This window comes from Etheostoma spectabile, chromosome 13, assembly GCF_008692095.1.
Source record: "Etheostoma spectabile isolate EspeVRDwgs_2016 chromosome 13, UIUC_Espe_1.0, whole genome shotgun sequence".
Lineage (NCBI taxonomy): Eukaryota > Metazoa > Chordata > Actinopteri > Perciformes > Percidae > Etheostoma > Etheostoma spectabile.
In genome coordinates, this window is record NC_045745.1 from 26,962,711 (window position 1) to 26,983,240 (window position 20,530).

At 40.2% G+C, this 20,530-nt stretch overlaps 1 protein-coding gene across 6 annotated transcripts in view; it reads right to left on the reverse strand.

The window, feature by feature from the left end:
• Window positions 1–20,530, reverse strand: part of LOC116700596 (connector enhancer of kinase suppressor of ras 2) — a 28,322-nt gene that overhangs the window by 565 nt on the left and 7,227 nt on the right. Inside the window, exons 4-22 of one of the 6 annotated variants that reach the window (XM_032533932.1) lie at window positions 19,408–19,495; window positions 18,542–18,583; window positions 18,324–18,443; window positions 15,305–15,364; window positions 15,074–15,142; window positions 11,594–11,740; window positions 9,964–10,082; window positions 8,867–9,069; window positions 8,598–8,687; window positions 7,449–7,639; window positions 7,064–7,112; window positions 6,762–6,940; window positions 6,583–6,656; window positions 5,197–5,268; window positions 4,879–4,946; window positions 3,939–4,039; window positions 3,370–3,859; window positions 683–882; window positions 1–598 (exon numbers count right to left, since the gene is read on the reverse strand). The exon at window positions 1–598 is cut by the window's left edge and continues 565 nt beyond it. In XM_032533932.1, coding sequence (XP_032389823.1) covers window positions 551–598; window positions 683–882; window positions 3,370–3,859; window positions 3,939–4,039; window positions 4,879–4,946; window positions 5,197–5,268; window positions 6,583–6,656; window positions 6,762–6,940; window positions 7,064–7,112; window positions 7,449–7,639; window positions 8,598–8,687; window positions 8,867–9,069; window positions 9,964–10,082; window positions 11,594–11,740; window positions 15,074–15,142; window positions 15,305–15,364; window positions 18,324–18,443; window positions 18,542–18,583; window positions 19,408–19,495 — 2,410 coding nt within the window. In that variant the 3' untranslated portion in view covers window positions 1–550. Of the gene's footprint in view, window positions 599–682; window positions 883–3,369; window positions 3,860–3,938; window positions 4,040–4,878; window positions 4,947–5,196; window positions 5,269–6,582; window positions 6,657–6,761; window positions 6,941–7,063; window positions 7,113–7,448; window positions 7,640–8,597; window positions 8,688–8,866; window positions 9,070–9,963; window positions 10,098–11,593; window positions 11,741–15,073; window positions 15,143–15,304; window positions 15,365–18,323; window positions 18,444–18,541; window positions 18,584–19,407; window positions 19,514–20,530 lie in introns of all 6 variants that reach the window. The other 5 variants (XM_032533931.1, XM_032533930.1, XM_032533929.1 and 2 more) reach the window with 5 other exon arrangements.

Sequence of the window (20,530 nt, forward strand, 5' to 3'; positions counted from 1 at the left end):
ATATATATATATATATATATATATATATATATATATGCGCTGAACACTCTGTACACTCATAGAACAAACATACTCTTTAATCATACATACATGCATAACAAATGTTGTGTACATCCAAAATAGCTTTTAATTCTTCCATCAGACCTTACTGAGCGGCTGTACACACTCCAGCATAATGTTCAAAACGATTCAATAGAAGCGAGGGTAGGTGGCCATGCATGTGAGCAATGAACAACAAAGCTCTCCGAAAAGTCTTTGACACAGAAACAAAGTGCTTATTAAAGTGCCATAAACCCTGTTGTTTTATCAATGTTTTTAGCTTTTAGTAACAGCCCTCATTTTTAAAAGTGGAGAGGGACACCAAGTCTTTGTGCTCCTGCACGGTGAGCAAGGTTGAAGGAGCAGAAAAAGGGAAAGCGATGTAGAGCCGAGCAGGTAAAGGGCGGTTTTGTGGTGCCTTTTATCTCCAGCAAACGGACGCCGGCTGTGTGAGGCACAGGCAGAGGTGATACGTATGAGGTTTAATGAACACGATGAGCCTCCTTGCAGTCTACCCTAAAAAGCCCAATGACCGGTTTGTGTCTTGAAGAGGAACATTCTGTGAAGAGGTGAAGGTATCAATTAGTAACTAGCCACAAAAAAACACAGGTTTGGAGGGACACAAACGCTCAAAACATGTTACCTTAAGTGAGCTGTGGAGGATCCGGAGGCGATGAAGCTTGTCATTGAGCAGGGGGTCATTGACTCGGCGGACAAATGAGCGCTTGTACTCCAGGCGGCTGGCTGATCTGTGGTCAGCCGAGGAGGACAGACTGGTCTGCTCCAGAGCCCGGTACAAATCTCCCAGCGAGTCTGCCTGCATCCTGCAGTCCCGTCCATGACCTGGCAAAAAGCAGAAGCAATCATCAACAAAGATTTTACATTAATCTGAATAATTATTCTTTTACAGTGAAATTCAACTGCTTGCATACGGCGAATTCTTCAAAATGATCACCTTTTTAAAAGTGAAGAAAAACACTTTCGTAAAATAATCTTAGCAGTGAATCTCCCCCATATGAAACTGTAGCTGCAGCCTCCCTCTGCCCACACATCCACACAAGCCTGGTGTATGCTACCTGCCCAGCGTGAAATGGCAGAGCCGAAGCTAAGTGGCTCGTAAAGGGACTCAAAAATACAACAAGCTGAAAGTGCATGGTCAGTGGAATATCTTGACTAACCAGGACATTATTCATAAAACAAAAATCTTCATGCTGTGAGTATCATAAATAAAATTGCATTCATCCATAAGGATGTTTTAGTTGTTTTGGACTAAATACCACACTGTGAAAAATACTCCATGACAGGTAAAAGCCCTGTTTTAAAAATGTTTAGTAAAAGTATGTAAGTATAATCAGGAAAATATTATTTTATTAAATAAAATCATAATCAATTCAGAAACATGGCTCCTGGGATGGTTAAATTATTAGATCATTATTACTCATAATGTGTAAGCAGCATTTTAGCACTAATTTTAAAACTACTTGGTAGTTTAATCTATAACAGTGCATCATATTTTACAAGTTTTTTTTATGTAAAACCCTAATTGGTAATGTAACTAGTTACTAACAAATAAATGCAGTGGAGAGAAAAAAGTAAAACATTTTCCATTTTTATCATTATTATTATTAATATTATTAAAAGGTCTTTTTAAATTGAACAATTCAACTTAGCCCAATTTATGTCTGAAATATTATTCCCATTTTTCTACATTTCCTTTTACGATTTGTATTTGATAAAACTTCCATAAATCTTTTTTTGCACCATCTAGAGCCTCTCCTGTTTACTCAGATAATACAGTTTTCTTAACGGATTTACAGGATGCACATTCCTGCTCTTTCTAATACACCATTCTGTGGTAGTGTCTTCCTTATGGTATCTTCTACAGGGAAAATACCGGGTAAACGGCTCATACATTGTTGTATTATTGTAATAATTGTATTATTGTAATGAACGGCCAGGGCCCCTCTTCTCCTGTTTACATACACTGCCCTCTGTCGGCTTGATACCGACACTACACTAGTGCTCGGAATCTGTTGGTAGTCACTCTATTTTGTGTTTTGGAAGCAGGGTGGTACGTTCTGAAGCTTTGGGGCTGTGCTTTGAAATGTATCATGCTTTATTTCCCGCCTGTTTGTGATTCTTTCTTGTCTTATGAGGCAGTGGTGGAGAGAGTGAACGGTAGAGCAATAGATAAATGAGGACAAGTAGAAAGGAGCCTTAGGCGCGTTTCTTTATCCTGTTCAGAATTCAACATTAACATGGACTGAAAGGATTCCTTCTCGCTTCACCATTCAAACACTGCCGAGAGGCACAATGACATCTCGATGGAGCGAGAGAGAGAGAGAGAGAGAGAGAGAGAGAGACAGAGTGAATGTGTGAGTGTGTGTGTGTGTGTGTGTGTGTGAGAGAGAGAGAGCGAGAGAGTGAACTGTCACAATAAATTACTATCAAGACACTAAATTTGATCTCACTTAGGCAACTGCCCTGGAGGTCTAGGAGGGACGGTGAATGGGTTGGCTTCAAATCCAATCCAATAAAGCAATTATAGCGAGAATTCAACCTTTGACATTTTCTGGCAAAGCAGCTTTAATAAAATAACTGATGACAAATAATCACACTTGTTCAACACTATGCGGAAGAAAAGACTGATCTGCATGTAACAGTGAGCAGGAGATTTCAAGGTGATCTTAGTAAAGTGTGTGACACCTTGCTCTTCTCTAGTGCTCCCCTGCAGGGGTTCACAACATTATTTTTGCAACGTACAGTACACCACGTCCCTGTCAGATTAGCTCAAACACCCCTTCCTCAACACCAAACCTCATGTATCAAATGTATTGATTTGAATTGATTTTTAATTTGGGTGTTATTTAACCCTGTTGTTTGTATAAAAGTGAATATTGTTGCACTCATTTTTCCATGCTAGACAGTAATCCTTTTGACAGTAATCCATTAAATTCTTTCGACTCCTCTTCTCACTTGCAAACTAGTTTTAACGCGGCCTCAATCACAGCATGTGGTGTTAAGGTGCTACACGTGACTTAGCTTGGTTGGAAGCATGTCCTGTGCAGTTGGTTTATAATAAATCTCAGCCAACTTGTAATCCTATTTGTGTGTATATTTTAACACAAATACGCGGATACATGTTTTTGTCAAATCCTAATATCTAATTTTTGTAATTATCTGTGCTACTACACATTCTTTTTATTAAATGGCTTAAATGTATAATTGATTGTGTTGTCAATTGATGTTGGTTAACCTGGTTATAACTGTAAAGGTCTAAGCTTGTGGTTTGTTTAAAAAAATGTAAAACACAGATACTGTATGTCTAACCGCTGCCTCTGGCCCGGTCCAGCTCGTAGTGATGGTGGTCTCTCTGATCCGACGCCGCGGCGGTGGCAGCCAGGATAGCATGTAGCCCGCTGTCCCTGGGTAGCGTGAAGCTGCGGGGTTTCCCTCCCGCATCTGAGTCAATGCTGGTCCTGAGGGGCAGAGGCAGGGCTCTGTACTGTTCTTGCAGCAGACTGCGCTGTGTGGGCAGGGTGGACTGCCTGCGGTACTCCATCGCGTGTTGGTCTCTGTCCTCAGAAAGCAGGGTCTCCTCCACCGGAAACGTCTGGAGGTAGTGCATCCTCGCTTTGCTCTCCATCTGGTCCTGCCACGAGTTTCGGTGGATGTTCGTCTTCTGCCCGGTGGAGACGCCGTTTTTGTTGCTGCTGATGCCGTCCTGAGGCTCAGGGTGGAACTCGTCATGAGAGGAGCGCGACTGGAACGTGTCGGAGGAGGAGAGGTGGCCCCGTTTTGGTTCCAGGTAGGGACTCACCTAAACACAAGGTTAGCATATAAAAAAACAAGAAGTTTGCCACATATATATCCACTTAACTATAAGTTGACAGACTCACTGAGGATGCTCTGGGATAGGTGTCATAAGGTGGTGGCGGACTGTCCTGTTTTGTCATTGACGGCATCTCCATGTCCTCATGATCACTCTCACTCCAGTAATCTGTCATGAACAAACACATTGAGTCATGTTCTTTTTTTCTATAGCAGACAATTACAATCTTCCCAGCTGCACTGCAGGAGCTGAGTTTAGAGAGGCTGAGAGATTACATGTTTGTAGGTGATACAAATAATACATATGTGCAATTCATGATAGGTTTAGCTTTTGAACTGCTACATCAGGTCAGAAAGATCAGCTCTGCCCATTAATGAGCTGTTCTGACAGGTGTAGCTGCAGTGTAGGTGTGGTGTAGGAGAGATTTAAGTCCAGGTCTGACTAACTTTTGAGGCTGAATATGGAGACGGATGAATTTAATGATGTAAGAACTTCCTGTTGAAACTCCTGGGGGTATTAAGGGTCTAATTTAGCAACTTGTCTAGCAAGAAAGAAGCCCCTCCCTTATAAAACCAACAACAACCCGGATCTCACCCGCCCACCTTTGCAAGATATGTATGTAGGCTCCTCTAAATAGAACAAGGGTTGGTTAAATAATTTTCTGTCCATTTGTGTGAAGCCAAAGAACACCAGAATATGAAAATAACAAGCACGCCTTCAGCCCCTAAAAATAGCATTTATATTCAGCTCAAAGCAGAGACGTTAGAATCAGATGTGACGTGAAACCGGGGAGAGGAGTTGAAAAAGCCACTGATGTAGAACTAAGATTTATTTATTGAATTCTCTGGAAAATGACTGCCTGTGATATGGAATTAAAACCTTGCCAAGTGAATAATAGGCCAAATAATTACCGTTGCATTCGTCATTACTTATTTAGATATGATTTCTCAAACATGGTGTTTTAAGTGTTGACCAAGAATCCTTTGCAGAACCGTGACTAATCTCACCTTGGTCCTGGCGAATTTTCTCCTGCTCGGAGTAGCCTGCCACTGCCATACTGAGACGACTCAGCCACCTGTTGGGGAGAATAACAGTCTTGGCGCACAGCAGCTTGACATCTAATAAAACACCTTGTGCTGTGTGTGGGTGTGTGTGTGTGTATGTGTGTCCCTTTTTGACCAATCACCTTACAAAACTGCTCTGTTCAAGGAGAGTGGGCAGTCTGGTACAAAGATTCAATTTCCGATCAGCAGGGGTATAAATGTGGTTGCAAATGTGGGATTGGGGGAGTTTACAGCATGACTATCATAGTCTCATTAACTCACCGGGACATGTCGTCTACATTTTCCGCTGCAAAGTAGAAGGTCTTTATCTTCGGATGGCAAGCCTTGAAAGCACTGAAAGAGAACCGAAGGTATATTTATTCATATGTAAAAACAACAACGGTGATGTAAAGTGCACATTAACATATAAATCACACTCTCTCACACACACACGCACACACACACACAAAAACAGCAAGACTGCATCATAAGATAAACAGCTCTGCTTATTTTCAGGAGCTGAACGTAAGTCTGAGTCTAATTAAGAGTGTGTGAATGTGCATGTGAAGGCATTTAATATATTAGTGCTAACAGCTATTTGCCACAAAGTAAACTCTGTAACGGTAGCACGTTCATTATTTAAACTGTATTGAACTGTCTCTGTGTAATTTGCAAGATTGTTCTTTGGTTTACCTAGAAATTGAATCAAAGCAAGATGTGTTCTTTATTCATAACCAGTTTAGATTTACAACTGTTGATCTAAAGATTTTAATATTTTGTTTTTCCTTAAAACCTCTACATCTGCTAGCTATAAAAGGTTCCTGTAGATTTTTTCCTTTTATCTCTAGTAGTGCTATGCAGCTGTCTTCCTTTGGGTGGGTTCCCATTTTGTTTGTATTGTGCACCCGCATGCACAATACGTTGAATTTAAAAACATAATCAGCTTTGCAAATGTTTTATGAGGAAATGCATTCAATACATTTGTTCTTAAGGATACACACAATATGGGTTGGGAAGTAGCACTTAATTTGCATATCTCCACTATGTTACAACCTCTCCATTTTACTAAACCTTCTCCATCAACATTCATTGTCAACGAATGATCAGCCCTCCCTCTAAGTCCAAAAAGGACTAGAATTAGTTAAAATATCACTGATGAAATGTGATCTACACACTTCTTCTTTTACATTTTTGTCTACTTGCTTTTTATAGATATGTATTGGTAATTTCAGTCTTCTGCATCCACTACTATTAGCACTGCTGCTACATAATCTATATCAGTTGTTACATCATAATCATAGACTTGGGTTAAAATTCTAAACAAAATATAATAAATGCACCATAAATGTGTGCATTTGCTGTCCTCCTGTCAGCATACTAATATGTTGCTGGTGCAATGTTTATGTGCATGTGCATATTGGTTGTGAGTCGAGCGTCCTCTGTAATTGTCCGTTTTACATGGTCAGTCCCCTAAATAATTCAATATATATGCCAATGTTTTTCCTGCCAAGAACCAATTTTACCGATTTTATATCACTATGCAATATGACTCTGCTGTCAGCTTTGTGGATTGTAGTCAAGAAATTTGTACCTACGTTTTGCCCAATTTTGAGGCTAAACAGAAAAGCCATGCAAATCTGAGGAGCTTGATCCTTGATCAGTACTCACTACTTCCTTCTGCATTCAGTGGCACGGTCAATCTTGAACTCTGGAAGACTGACAAAGCCCTCTGCCTTCTCATCCTACGACGAGCAGCAAAAGCACAGTTAAATTTGAAGTGCCACATAATGAATCAAGGCTTAATAGTGTGTGTTGCACTTTTGGGAAAAACAAAACATCGTATTCACCTCCTCGTTCATGTACCAGTACAGACATGTGTCTTTCAGTATAAACCAGTACTTCTTCCACTTCTGCGAAAAATAGGTTTTAGCATCTTTCTTTTTCCACAGCCAGCCCTCACAGTCCCCCTGACCCAAGTCTCTGCAGGAAATCCGCCGCTTGCTGAATGAAGACATAGGACTTCCAGCTGCAGGTGCCAGCAAGGGAGCAGAACAGTCAAAGGATTCAGAATACACTCCCCAAAAAACACCTGCTCATGTCTGGGTGTGATTACATTGGAGCACTAAAACTCTAAAACAAAAGCTCGTACCTTTACTCTTCTTCTTTGACCTTGACATCAGTGAGGAACGTTCAAAAACCTGCATAGTAAACAACAATGATGTCATGCAGGGAATCCCAATGTTGCCAAATGCTCCTGCTGTACTATTATTTGACTATAACTCCTTGATTGAGTCTCTGAAATAATGTACAGGGGACAAAATTTATATCTGCAGTTGAATTACATGAAGATTTAAAGCTTTGAATGTTGAAATGTCAATGCTCATTGTCTATTACTAATGTCTGTATTTGTTTGTTATATATTGCTGTTTAATACATTTTGTAAAAAAAAAAAAAGAAAAGAAAAAAAAAAGCTCCTACTTCTACGCTAGCTTACAACAACAACAAAATGATTTTCACAGACATAAGGGACTGACATGGTAAAGGGAGGCAGAGTCAGAGCTGGACGTGGACAGGGAGACTTCCATCTGGAGGGCGGGGACAAGCGTGTACTGGGTGGGGCTGCCTCCTCGCTCCGTCTTCCTCCTGTTTTGACTCAGGCTGCGTCCCAGCAGGAAGTCTTCCCCCGGGGTTTTATCTTCACTCGCAAAACGAAGCAGGGAATTCTCTGCAGGGACACAACAGCGGCAAACTCAGTGCTACACACACAAACTTTACTTTAAAAATCATTTACATGCTTAATGACTTGAACAGTTCAACAGAATGTCCCCAGAACACACTGTAGACCCTGGGCTGTCTACAGAGATGGCGTTTCTTTACATATGGCAACAAAAACAAAATGTGCCCACCTGCACCACAAAGCTACACCAACAGTGTTCCGGCATTCCAGCCAATAACCGACAAGACGGGTGGGGGTTGGGGGGGTTAGTGCATGGAAGCGCAGAAGGGAGGGGACGAGAGGAGGATGAGGGAGGGGGAAGCTAGTCTTGTTTTGTTTGAAAAATACTTTGAACGTCAACAAGAAGCAATGTCACCCAACATCGCTTACAGCACATTTAACGATGTCCTTGTCTGAGATAAGTGAATGCTGATGTTTCAAAAGACTACCTACAGACGAATGCTGTTTTTGGACAGGAAGCCCTCAAAACTTCCAAATACTGTCTCATGTAGATAAATATAGTACAATCAGCTTTTGTTGAAGCCCAAAGGAGCAACATATCACCAACAATCCCCAGAGGAAACAAACACATCACTCAAGTCTTTCTTTGAGACTGAAATAAATTCAGTCTCCTCCCACTCCATTTACCACTCCAGATATATCCCTACAGTTGCCAAAGCAACAGAGAGAAACGACAAAGCTGAGAGTGAGAACGAGAGGAATGAAGGGAAAAAAGGAGCAGTGATAGATTGTGAACACATGGAGGAGATAGAGGCACAAACAGATATCCAGCATGTTATCAGTTTTGACAGGCCAGCTCATCCTTCTACCTTTTGGCTCAGAGATCTAAGGGAGTGAGGATATTATGAGATATCCACCCACTCACCTTAGCTCCCTCTGTCCCTCTCTGTGTCCCTCCTTTCTCTGCCTCCCTTCCTTTTTCTCTCTCCCACTGCCTCCCACTCACCTCTCCTGCTCTCTCTCTTCAGCTTGGCCAGGTCTTCGTTGTCTCCCACCCAGTTGTATTCTACCGGCATTGAGATGGGCCTGAGCCTGCCTGGAGCAAGGAGGCGCATTGAACGTCAATATTACACACCTGCCCACACACACATCAAACAGCCGCAGACGTCTCAAAAAAAAATCTCAAAAGCATACAAACGTCACATTCGTAAGGGCTTTGGGCTCTTGGCTCTCACAATAACAGCAGCAAGGCTTCAGATGAGGCAGAGGTCTTACCATAGGTGGGAGTACTTCCCCTGCGGACTGATGACACCTCTTGGTTCTGGTCATACTCGTAACAATACAGTATGGCATCTTCCTCCACAAGAGGAAATCTCCGCCGACACTCATGGTCCAGGTAGGAGTTTGGTGACTCAGATCCCTCTGAGACATGGACATCCGATTGGGGATCGTCCCCCGACAGATTTCCCTTGTCATCTCTGTGGTAACGAAAAGCAGGAAGTTATTTAAATACCAGTGAACATCTAGACTAATATGAGAGAAAAAGAAGAAGCAATGCCATCATCAGAATACACTGTAGGATTAATACGTGTAAACTGTCAAAAAACAGCCACGTTTTTAGTTTGAAGGATGAGGCTGGCGATATTCTATATATTTGTTGTCAACAAATCCCATGAAAAGCCCCAAACCAACAAGGTGTTAGTCCATCTCTCAATACTGGCTCACTTCTCCAGCCTGTCTGTGGCTCTCCGCCCCAAGCCCATTCAAAAAACACTTGCAAAGCCAACTTTTTTACAATTTATTATGCCATTGTTTACATCCATATGCTAGCTACAGTGGCTGTCTTCTTCTTCACTGCCTTTATGGGTGCAATGCCAAACTTTGGTTTCACCACTGCCACGCCTCTTTAGGAGACTAGCAGCAGGTCCCGAGTGTATTACACAGATGATGACTGGTTCTTTCGCCCTGTGGTCACCACACTAAATATTGGACCCATTCTTTTTACAACCCGCATAACTCCCGGACATCCTGACACTAAAATGGCATTTCGGACGGACAAATCAGGAGAAAATTAACTTTGTTCAACAAACTCTCACGAGATCTGGCAACAGCTAATGTCATCTATCAAAAGAAAATATGAATAAATTATGCATTTAGGAGACAGGAAGTGTGTATCGTTTTGTACCATTGGCGCAGCACGTAATGCACTCTTTAGTTACAGAGAAATTTTTGGTACAAACAAAACAGGGTCCCACTTGTAAAAACATTGCTCCACAGCACTACTAGTGTTCAAAGACTCCACAGGGTACCTGTATTTGGTAAAGCATGCACTACTGCTGAACTGTGTGTTTTATGTGGAAGTGTGAGTTGACCTGGGGGTGTAGGGTTCTGCTGGAGGAGGGGGGATGTAGAGGTCCTGCAGGGCACAGCTATTCCTCCTGGATGGAGTACTTAAAGTGCTGGTAGGTGTGGCAACACTGCTGCTGGGGCTCTGTGGGAAGATTGGCTGTGTGTGAGTGTGTGTGTGTGTGTATATATGTGTGAGCATGTGCGAAAGAGAGAGAGACAGGCAGACAGAGAGAAAGAGAGAGGGAAAGGAACAGTTACAGGGATTGACACATAGACATTTTGGAGTTCACAGCAGTCCAGTCAGTTAGTCGTCAGCGACCATTTGTTCGGTTCAGATTGTGCTGCTGAGCATCTCAACCGTGAAAGGAGCAGTGTACTGTACGTTTTGGATGCTCCAGTTCTTACTAGTGCACACAAGATGACGGGTTGGTGTGCAGTATCGTTGTCCCTTTCATTCAGGTCAAGGAAAATCTGGTCATAGCCTACATAGTCTGTTAAACAGTACATGGAAATGGATTGTTCCTTGTTTATTCATTATGCCTTCATAACAGAATATGTATCTAATACATTTTTCCTTTTTTACCTTCTAGTCACATTACAATTTCATCAGCTTAGCTAAAGTAGTCAGAGAGATCCAATCACAAGATATCAGTTTTGCAGTAATTCTAAAAAAAAAAAAAAACTTATTAAATGAGTAAGAACTGACATTCTTTCAACATTAGAGTACTAATTTGTCACTGCTCAAACTATGCTAATATGTTGCGTAACTCACAGCTGACTAATATCTGAGATGTATTATGGGGAGATGTGCTTCATCATAAGACCATTATGTGTGTCAGAGCTACTGCAGGGCTTCCACAGCACACTGCACTTTTTAATAACTCAACAGAATACCTTGACATTGTTAATTTGAGTCACATCTCAGTGCAGAAAAAAATTGTTTCTATGTTCTTTTTTGTCTTTTCTGTCCTTAAAAATGCCAGCAGGAGAGCAAATTTGAGTTAGGTGGAGAAGAAGAAGAAGAATGAGAGTGTGATGTGAAGGGGGAGGAGGCTGTGCAGGACTGCGCTTCAGGGCCTCGAGGGGGAGAAAACGTTTTCTCTGGCGTAGGACTCAAAGAAAGGCTGGGCTACATTAATACACATTCCTCCCATTTCCAGCCATTCTGGCTCAGGCATACAAGCCCAAAAATGTGGTTGCTTTGGCCGAATTAGGACAACAGATGCCACTGAGGTCAAGTTGTGAATGAATGATGCTGGAACGTCCAACCAATTAGTAACAAGGTGTGGTACATAAAGAAGGTGGATGCAAGAAAATAAACACCTGCACAATAATGTGCAAAGGCCAAAGCAACACTATATCTCCAAAAATGATACCTTTTACAAAGTTAATGTTTGTGTCAGGGATCTTGTTTTAGATGACAACCTATTGTAAAACCAGTCTTTTAATTCAACATCATTCTCACTTTGTACTCTTACACTTTGGTAATTTATAGGCTGGTCCAGGATTTGGGTCTCTAATGTCCAAGGCAGTCTCATTTTGAACAGATAGAAGAACAGAGATATACACATACAAATACATATACAAATACATATCTACACACAAACAGGCATGCAAAAATATATCTGTGTAGGATGAAAGCCGTCATCATACTTGGAGAGCCAAGGGTTTCCATCTCATGTTCTTGAGCAGAGCTGGGGTTGACGTGAGTGTGCTCTGTGGGCGTTTCTTCAGTGTCAGGGTGACACCTGCAGGGTCCCCACGCAGCAAGTTCACCAAGTTCTTCAGCTGCCAGCCCACCTAGCAAACAACAATAGCATGATAAGGGTTTCCTCACACAGGCATCCCCATGACTCAGACTACAGAAATAGTAAGATGATATTTCAATATGAACATCCAGTTAATGAATAGCACACATGGTTTGGATGGCTTTTCTTTACGCCTAACCCACTTCTGTGTTATTATGGCTGTTAGGTCTAGAATACACGCTGATCCTGATGGTTGGAAACTGCGGCACAGCCTCAGAGGTTCGTGTTGACAAAGATTGTAAATGCAAAGTTGGATGCCAAAGGGTATCTTGTACACCTCCGGTGATATTAATCTGCGGGCGCTGTCATGATGTGGTAAGCCCTGATGCTGTGTGTTATGAACAGCTGCATGCCTTGTAAATAGTCTTTAACCCAGTTTTGATGACACTTGGCACGAGAAACATCCCTCCCAGAGAAACAGTCTGCAGCTGAACCAAATATGCCTAGTCCAGTTTGGGGAGGAGATATCCTCTCTTGCTTGGGCTGACTGCACCAGGTTTCATTACATCTTGCGTATTCCAAGCAGCCTGAGAAAAGCCTGGCATTTTTAGCCACTGACCTAGCAATCACTTTGTTCCTTTCCAAGTAATTTTTCACCTTGACAGCCACTACCCAGAAATGTATCACATAGAAAGCGCATTAAAGACACAGACAGGCTGAAACAGATGCTTTTATATTCCAAAGCATGCTTTATTCTATGATTTAAAAATAAGATTGTTTTGCTGTGTTTCTTTAAAGCAGTGTGACTCCTGATTTGCTGTTTGCTGTTTGATGTAGCTTTTTTCTCCGGCTGTCTACTGCTTTGCCTTGGTAAATAAATGTCTTCTTTAAGGTGTTTCTTATAAACCGTCGTGTCACTGGTTTCTTATTTTTGTCTCATTTCCTTTAGGGGATTCTTGTTAACACTCTCCGGTGTTAAAATGTACTGTCTCTTTTTCACGTGTGTGAATCCTTCCCCATTTATTGACCTACACCAAAAATTCAATCTATTCTTTGCTGTCTGAAGTTATTTATGTCTGACGTGCTGCCTTATTCTTTTTACAGCCTTTCAATCTTGTGCACAATAGCACCACATAATTTGCTATTTCTTAATTCTACATGTGTCATAAAAACTCAATTTTAATTACAAGGCCGCGTTAGCCTCGGAGGATTTTTCCTTCATAACTTTCCTTCATTACTTTCCTTTGGTTGATGTAACTCCTTCGCCTCAGCAGCCATTGTTATGGTTCTCGTGGAGAAGAATGTTACAATCCAATGATCTTTGATCTCTTACTGCTGGACTTCTCCCAGCTGCATTAATTATAGATCCCTGAAATGTTTCAAGCATCTATTGTTATCATTTTTTTTTTTTTTTTTTTTTTTTTTTTTTTTTTTTTTTTTTAAAGATTATTTTTTGGGGCATTTTTTAGGCCTTTAATTGACAGGACAGTTGAAGATATGAAAGGGGAGAGAGAGGGGGAGTGACATGCAGCAAAGGGCCGCAGGCTGGATTCGAACCCGGGCCGGCTGCGTTGAGGAGTAAACCTCTATACATGGGCACCCGCTCTACCAACTGAGCTATCTGGGTGCCCCTATTGTTATCATTTGTTTGTTTTTTAACCTTGAGGTTTGTCTCTTGAGCCTGAAGACCATTTTCTTTGCTTTACTTTTAAGACCTTTACAGTACTTTCCTGTCCTCTGGTTTCTAAAGTTCTTGTGAGAAGTGATAGTGTAAACAATCCTTCCACCACAGATACATCTAGTTCAATGCAGCATCGCCTTATTTCTCTAAAGGTTTCCTCGTGGCTAATGCCTACCCCCCAATGCAATGGGATGTTCATGAACAAAAGCCCCCCACCCCAGCCGCAGCAAGATCTTTCAATCACTATCACCTTCATGGCAGCATCCACCTATGAGCTCCATACTATGTACTAATAATAAACAGTAAATACAACATACAAATCTTCATTTTATCCTTTTTTTCACACAAGAAATGAACAAACATGAGAGGACACAAGAAATTCCATCTGATGTCACTCAAGCTGTTAATTTGAAACACTGTTGCCAATCAATCAAAGAAAAGCCAAATGCTTCATGAAATGCAAAGGAGTAATTAACACCAAACTATGCTTCACAGCCTTCACACCAAAATCAACTTTGTATTTGCACTTATTCACTATAAAATGGCTGCATTTAGTGGGTGAGTTGACTGACTGAAATGAACCTGACTTGAGCTGTGTAATTATCTTCTTGCTGTTGCACACAATAGTCGCAATTATTTTCAACAAAGACTGCTATATTTAAATTGTGCACCACTTGACGTTTTTGCTTTAATTTCTACTGAATATATAATATTATGTTGCTTTAACAGCAACAGGCAGTTTCTGGAGTTTTGTCTCTTATGAAAAACAAGTGAAAGGGGGAGGGTGTGTAGCCACTGTCATGGCGCACCACCAATCTATCTCTGCAGCTCTTAGCATTGATGTTATAGTTTTAGACTGCCGGGGGACTTCCTTTGACAGACTGAGCTCTTCTCTCATTTCATCTGTGTGCAAATGCTCCAGATAAACCTAGCTCTGGGGAGCGTGTTCCCTGGAGCCCTTATGTTTTCTCACCTTGCAGTTTTTCCTGCATCATGGTTGCAGCTGTTGCCGTGGTCCTGCTAGGCACCCTGCTGTGCCCTGCTACACCCTGTGATTCTCTGCAGTGCCCTGCTTTGCCCTGCAGTGCCCTGCTAAGCCCTGATACATCCAGCTACGTCATGCTATGCCTCGCTAGACTCTTCTATGCCCTGCTACGCCATGAACTACTACAACAACTATTATTTCTAGTCATAGTTAATTTATCTTTATTGTGACTATATTGCCTCTGTTCATCATACCCTCCACCAGCACTGGCATACAACTGCCCACCAAGAGCCTGGGTCTGACCCAGGTTTCTCCCTAAAAGGACGTTTTCCTCACCACTCAAGGTTTCTGCCTAAAAGGGAGTTTTTCCTCGCCACTGTAACACTAAATGCTTTCTCTTGGGGGAATTACTGGAATTGTTGGGGCTTTGTATATTTTAGAGTGTGGTCTAGGCCTACTCTACCTGTAAAGTGTTTTGAGATAACTCTTGTTAGGATTTCATAAAGAAAATTGAAATTGAAATTACAGCCCGACACATACAAGAACAGGTCCAGTAGTGCTGTAATAGGGCTCACTGTGGATGTGGTGCAACGCAGAATACACATTCACAGAATATACAAAATATCTTCGGGGAAGTATTTTTTGTGTAGCATAACAAGCATGTGTGTACAAAACAGTCATTTGCAGAAAAAAAAATAAAAATAAACCAGCGGACTTACCACTGTCTGAAGATTGACCTGAATGACTTCATCTCCAGCATGGATTTTCTTACAGCGGTCGGCCAGAGACTGATGGACAGAGGGACAGCGGAGTCATAACTGCCGCTCTATTTCACTGTCATGGCATGAGCTTATTGTGATACAACCATGAGTGAAACCTAACTCTACATATTACACGTGAGCAGTGAGGACAAGATCTGCATAAGTGAACACAAAAAGACTTGTACTTACTCCTTCTGTTGTCCCTGTGATTACATGCAAACCATCATAGGTTGATTTGATATACATGCCCTGTGGGAAGATAGCACACATATAGTATTAATAAATATATATATATTTATATAAGTAAGTATTTTATTCAAAAGAAAACTCTAACGTAAGGTTCCTTTAACACATGCATCTTGACTCAGCCATGTATGTGTATGCAACTCTTAGCATTTGTTTTACTCTGCTTGAAGTGCAAAATTGGTCGGAGTTTGGATTTATCTCAATTAGTTTTTTTGAGAGCAGTGCAAGAATGTCTTTCATATTGAGCTCAATTTTGCCTTATCAGACAAATGTCAAAAGGACTACAGGATGGTCTTTAAATATCATATGGGAATACTTTTGAAACATACCGTACATGGCACCATCTAAATTAATGTAATTTAATCTTTTTTACTACTCTGACGTTCTTAGCACTTTTCAGATGTTTTCTATTTTGCAAAATATATTACTTTGAAGCTAAATGTATTTTAACGTATTTCCTTCTTTTATGCCCTCTTAAACATGTTAGATGTCCTTTTGTATCTAGAAAGGCTCCCACCAAATAAAATGTATTATTATTATTATCATCAGTCTCCCTCACAATGTTCCTTTAAGCAGATTGAATCAAACATGGATGATTATGTATCTGCAAATAACGTTCCTCTGATGCAGAACAGCTACATGTTTTTTCTAAAAGTCGTCTAAAGGGCATTACAAAGAAACATACACACAAACAAATATTCGGACACAAACACACACGGACACACACCCACTTTCAAGAGGAGTATAAGAGGTTTATTTTTAGGCCACTGGGTCCACAGTTGTGTTCAGGTTTTACCGAACGGATGAGAGAACTTGCATGCCCCCTGCTAGCATTTGCGTGGGGGTGGGGATTTTATTGTGGCCCCAAGCAGGGCGCTTGTGCCCGAGTATAGGTCAGTGCGAAGATGGAGTCTATTAAAGTGGCGGCAAAAATAAGTGTCTTCTCTGCTACTAAACACAGTATCAGTTTGACCCCAAAGTAAGTGCATAGACAGCGTATAATCTGTGAATTTAATTTAATTTTGTATTTTTGTCATTTCAACACAAACATGTTCATTTTATGTTGCTTTTTATCAGCTGACTCATATGCCCATAAGCTCAGCAAAACCCAGTTTTGTGACAGTGAGCACCATTAGATGCTAGACAAGCAGCACAACACAGATTTAATTCAATGTTCCTTCTAATAAGATTGTGGACTAATTTGCTTCCATAACATGTCTTTCAGACTAGTGGGAATAAAACAATCAAAATACACATTTAGGTGTTTATATTATTAAATTTATTTTTGTGTCTGTAGAATTCTCCTAAGGTTATAGGATATACACACACACACACACACACACACACACACACACACACACACAGTTTATGCTTATATCCTGTGACTGCTCCCACCTGTCACTCAGAGTGGCCACGTCCTTAATTATGCAGAACTTTAAGTGTGAATCTAATAATAGTAATAATAATTCTGGTGCGTTTATAAAAAAAATTCCCCCCACTCACAGTTGTCATGAAGGTTGAACTTAGCTTTAGAGACTATAACCGTTTTTGTACCAGGCAGTAAGCATGTTTAATTCTGCTGTAAAGTTAGGAATTTTAACATGGTGTATAGGGATTGTCTTGCTTTTGGAGCCTGCCTCAAGTAGCCACTCAAGAAACTGCAATCTCCAAAATGTGTGTATTTTTCAGCATCGGAGGTGGCCGCTTGTTTTTTTCCCCGCACACTCCAATCTTTAGAATTTTATTCCTATCAATATTTTGGAGTGTGTGTGCTTGGTCCCTTCATGGTCCCAAAACACCTACAGAAGAAAGAGTAAAAAGATAACTGATGGTATAACTGGAGCCATCAAATCAGGCAAGGTTAGTATTAGTGATTTAGCAACTGAATAAGATATTTTTTGCAGTGAGTGAGATGCATGCTGCAAGATCATTTACACATGCCATATTTGAACCAAAAGAAGTCAATATGCTGTCAAAAGTCATGCTGCTGCGATGTCTGTAATTACTAAGTTTCACCATCATCAACCAGCACTATTAGTAGTTTTGTACTTTACTTTTTTGGTATCTTTTTCCAGTGTTCATTTCATCAAACCTGGAAAACAATTTAACATCTTGAGGTTTTAAGCATATTAAACCGTACTCAAGTGTAATGACAAGTACATTATAAACCTGTGTGGGGTATTGGGCTTGTATGCTTCTCACATATTGTTGTGTTCACCATTAAAGAAAGTCTCTACGATGTGATGCTGTTGACTCAATTCATTAGCTGTCGCTAACTTTGGTAACCTTTTTAGTTCATATGCTGCTAAATTACATGCAGGCTGCAAGGCCGAAAAAGGCAATATGTATCATTTTTCTAAAAAGTCTTAACTTGTTATGTAGAAACTACCAGTATAATGAAACAAGCAACACTACACATACAAGATATGTAAAAGAATATTTACAGTAAAATTGCTTAGTATAATTTTCTTTTAATTTTTTATGTGGTATTTCATATAAACGGTGTACACATACAATTAACAGGCCATATGAAGGTAATTACATTTAAAAGTGTTAGTCATTGCCTTTTTTCTTAATATGGAAACTAGTTAGTACGAATAAGGCTTTTGTACAATTGTGGCGTAAAATATTACTCTATAACTACTAGTTATTATATTGGCTTCTTAAGTTATCCAGTATATATATATATATATATATATATCTTACAATTACTGTAATTGCAATACAATTACTACCAAAACGTTGTTTTTATTTTAATCTTAATTAGGCTACTGACTAACTGCTCAGTTATGCACTTCAACTATTTCCCATTAAATCTACATTACTGGGTCACTGTTCAGTTTTTTTTTTGCAATAACTATGTAATTAAGCCGCATGTAATGAAATACTGGGTAGGATGACCAATGACAAACTTACAAAGAATTAGCGTGGTTCTTAAAGTCTGATTGAGGGATAGTCTTACCAGTCCTTCAGTGGATTTTATGTTGGCTAGCTGCACAACCTCCAAATGTGCAGCCTGGGACACCATGGGATCGGAGGACAGAGAGATAATGTGGTCGCACACTTCCGACAGAGTTTTACACTGGGAAGGACATATTAGGGATGAGTACAACCTCAAAGTGTGCACATTATAGCTTCATTTACATTCAATCCAGTGTAAAAGAAATTTCATCAACTCACCACATTCAGGATTTTGTTTTCAGTTTCGTACACAGAGCAGTCCTAGGGGAACATTCAGAGAGCACTGTTACCTCAAGAGAATGTGTCAAAATGGAGTTATTATTGGCATTTCTGCTGAAGGTGGATATAAGCAAAAACCGAACAGCTTGGCACCTATAACCCCCAACACTCCCACACAGGCATGCACAAACACAAAACAAATGAATCACCAATGCGGAGGCACGTCTCTCGCCCCTCTCCTTCACTCTGCCAGTCTTTCTCTCTCCCTTCAACTCTCCCTCTTTCACTCCCACCTTCAATTTTTGTTGAAAGTTGAATTTGTTTTTAGAATGTTACATTTTGCCTCAACTCCATGCCAACATTATCCCCATAGAGACCTCCTAAAACCTATAAAGCATCACCTTTCTCATTATTTACTGATCTGATTACTTTGACAATTACACCGATATTCAAATCTTAAGAACATTTTATCTGATCTGCAGTGTCTTTAGTTTTGAAAATATCTGAATATTGGATTATGTCACGGTATGAAGGCTTTTTTATGTCGCACTGACGGTAAAAACTAGAACATTTTGCAATAAAAGAATGAAGTTCTCATTCTTGTATCAGTGATTAGCTGAACGGAAGGAGTTATTAAGATATAGATATTTTAACAATTGCAAAGCTTTTTGTTCTTAATGTATATCTTCCGTTGTTTAAAAGTTTTACTCATGTTTAAATATGTATATGGATGCAATTTGTGCAAAGAATAGCAGTTGTGTTAAGGTATTAAAGGCTGTAGATTCTATGTGTATTTAGAATTCATTCATTCATTGGGATACAAACCTTACTGAGGTGTATAATAATATATTATACAATCAATTTACCTGTTGTACAATTGTAGTGAGCTCAAGACACAGCTGAATCACGTTATTTCTAGTCACGGAGTAATCTGCCACTGCAGCAAATGGAGACCTGAAAAAGAAGGAGCACCTGGAATGAACCATTAGATCATTCTTCCTTTGAGACAAAATAATTGGTAAATCTGTGGGTACATTTCCACACACACAGTTGTGTCCATCAGCACACATACACACGGATTAGGATTCCTTTATGTCTATCCACATTTTTTTTTTTTAAAGGATGTAAAGTAATATTTAGATCTGGATGTTCCTTAAATGCACAGTGTATTATTGTCCTTAAACAATGATGTAAATGAACACCATTAAGTGGCGAATACACATTTAATATATATATAAAACAGCACTTTTATTCATACATGATTAAGGCCAAAATGAGAGGTCACTGTGTAATAAATATGAACTGTTAAACATTCCTCACCAATACATACAGTACATATGAAAAAATGTTTCTGTCATTTCTCTATCCTTGTTAACAATGATGCATTTAAACATAAACATTAACATTGGTTTATTGCTGTTGGATGCTGTCTGCTTTGAACTTCCAAATTTGGCGCACGCACGCGCATGCACACACACACACGCACACACATGCACACACACACACGTGCACACACACGCACACGGGCACACCCACACAGAGACACAAAGAGACAGAGCAACATATAAATAGACTTGCTCAGTGCCTTTTTAGCCACCCTGTCAAAGTCTACTTATATAAGGACTTTGCACATCTTTCCTTGTCAGTTGATTGATCAAGGACATAACAATAAAAACAAAATGTGGTGAAAACACACTGGAATCCCCAAAAGAGACTACATGAACCAATGCATGATGCCAGATAAATAACATGTTCACATTCCTTTTAAAAGCCAATTTTTTCATTGATTCTGCTCCACTTTATTTTGTAAAAATGTCCAATCCATGTCTTTATCTATGATTCACTTCAGGGCATTCAATCAAAGTGGTGCTAAAGTTGAGACTGTATGAGTCACTACCAGCCCTGCTACTGTAACATAACTTCAAAAACTAATGGAAAACATTGTGGGTGATTGTATCAGTGTGTGTGTGTGTGTGTGTGTGTGTGTGT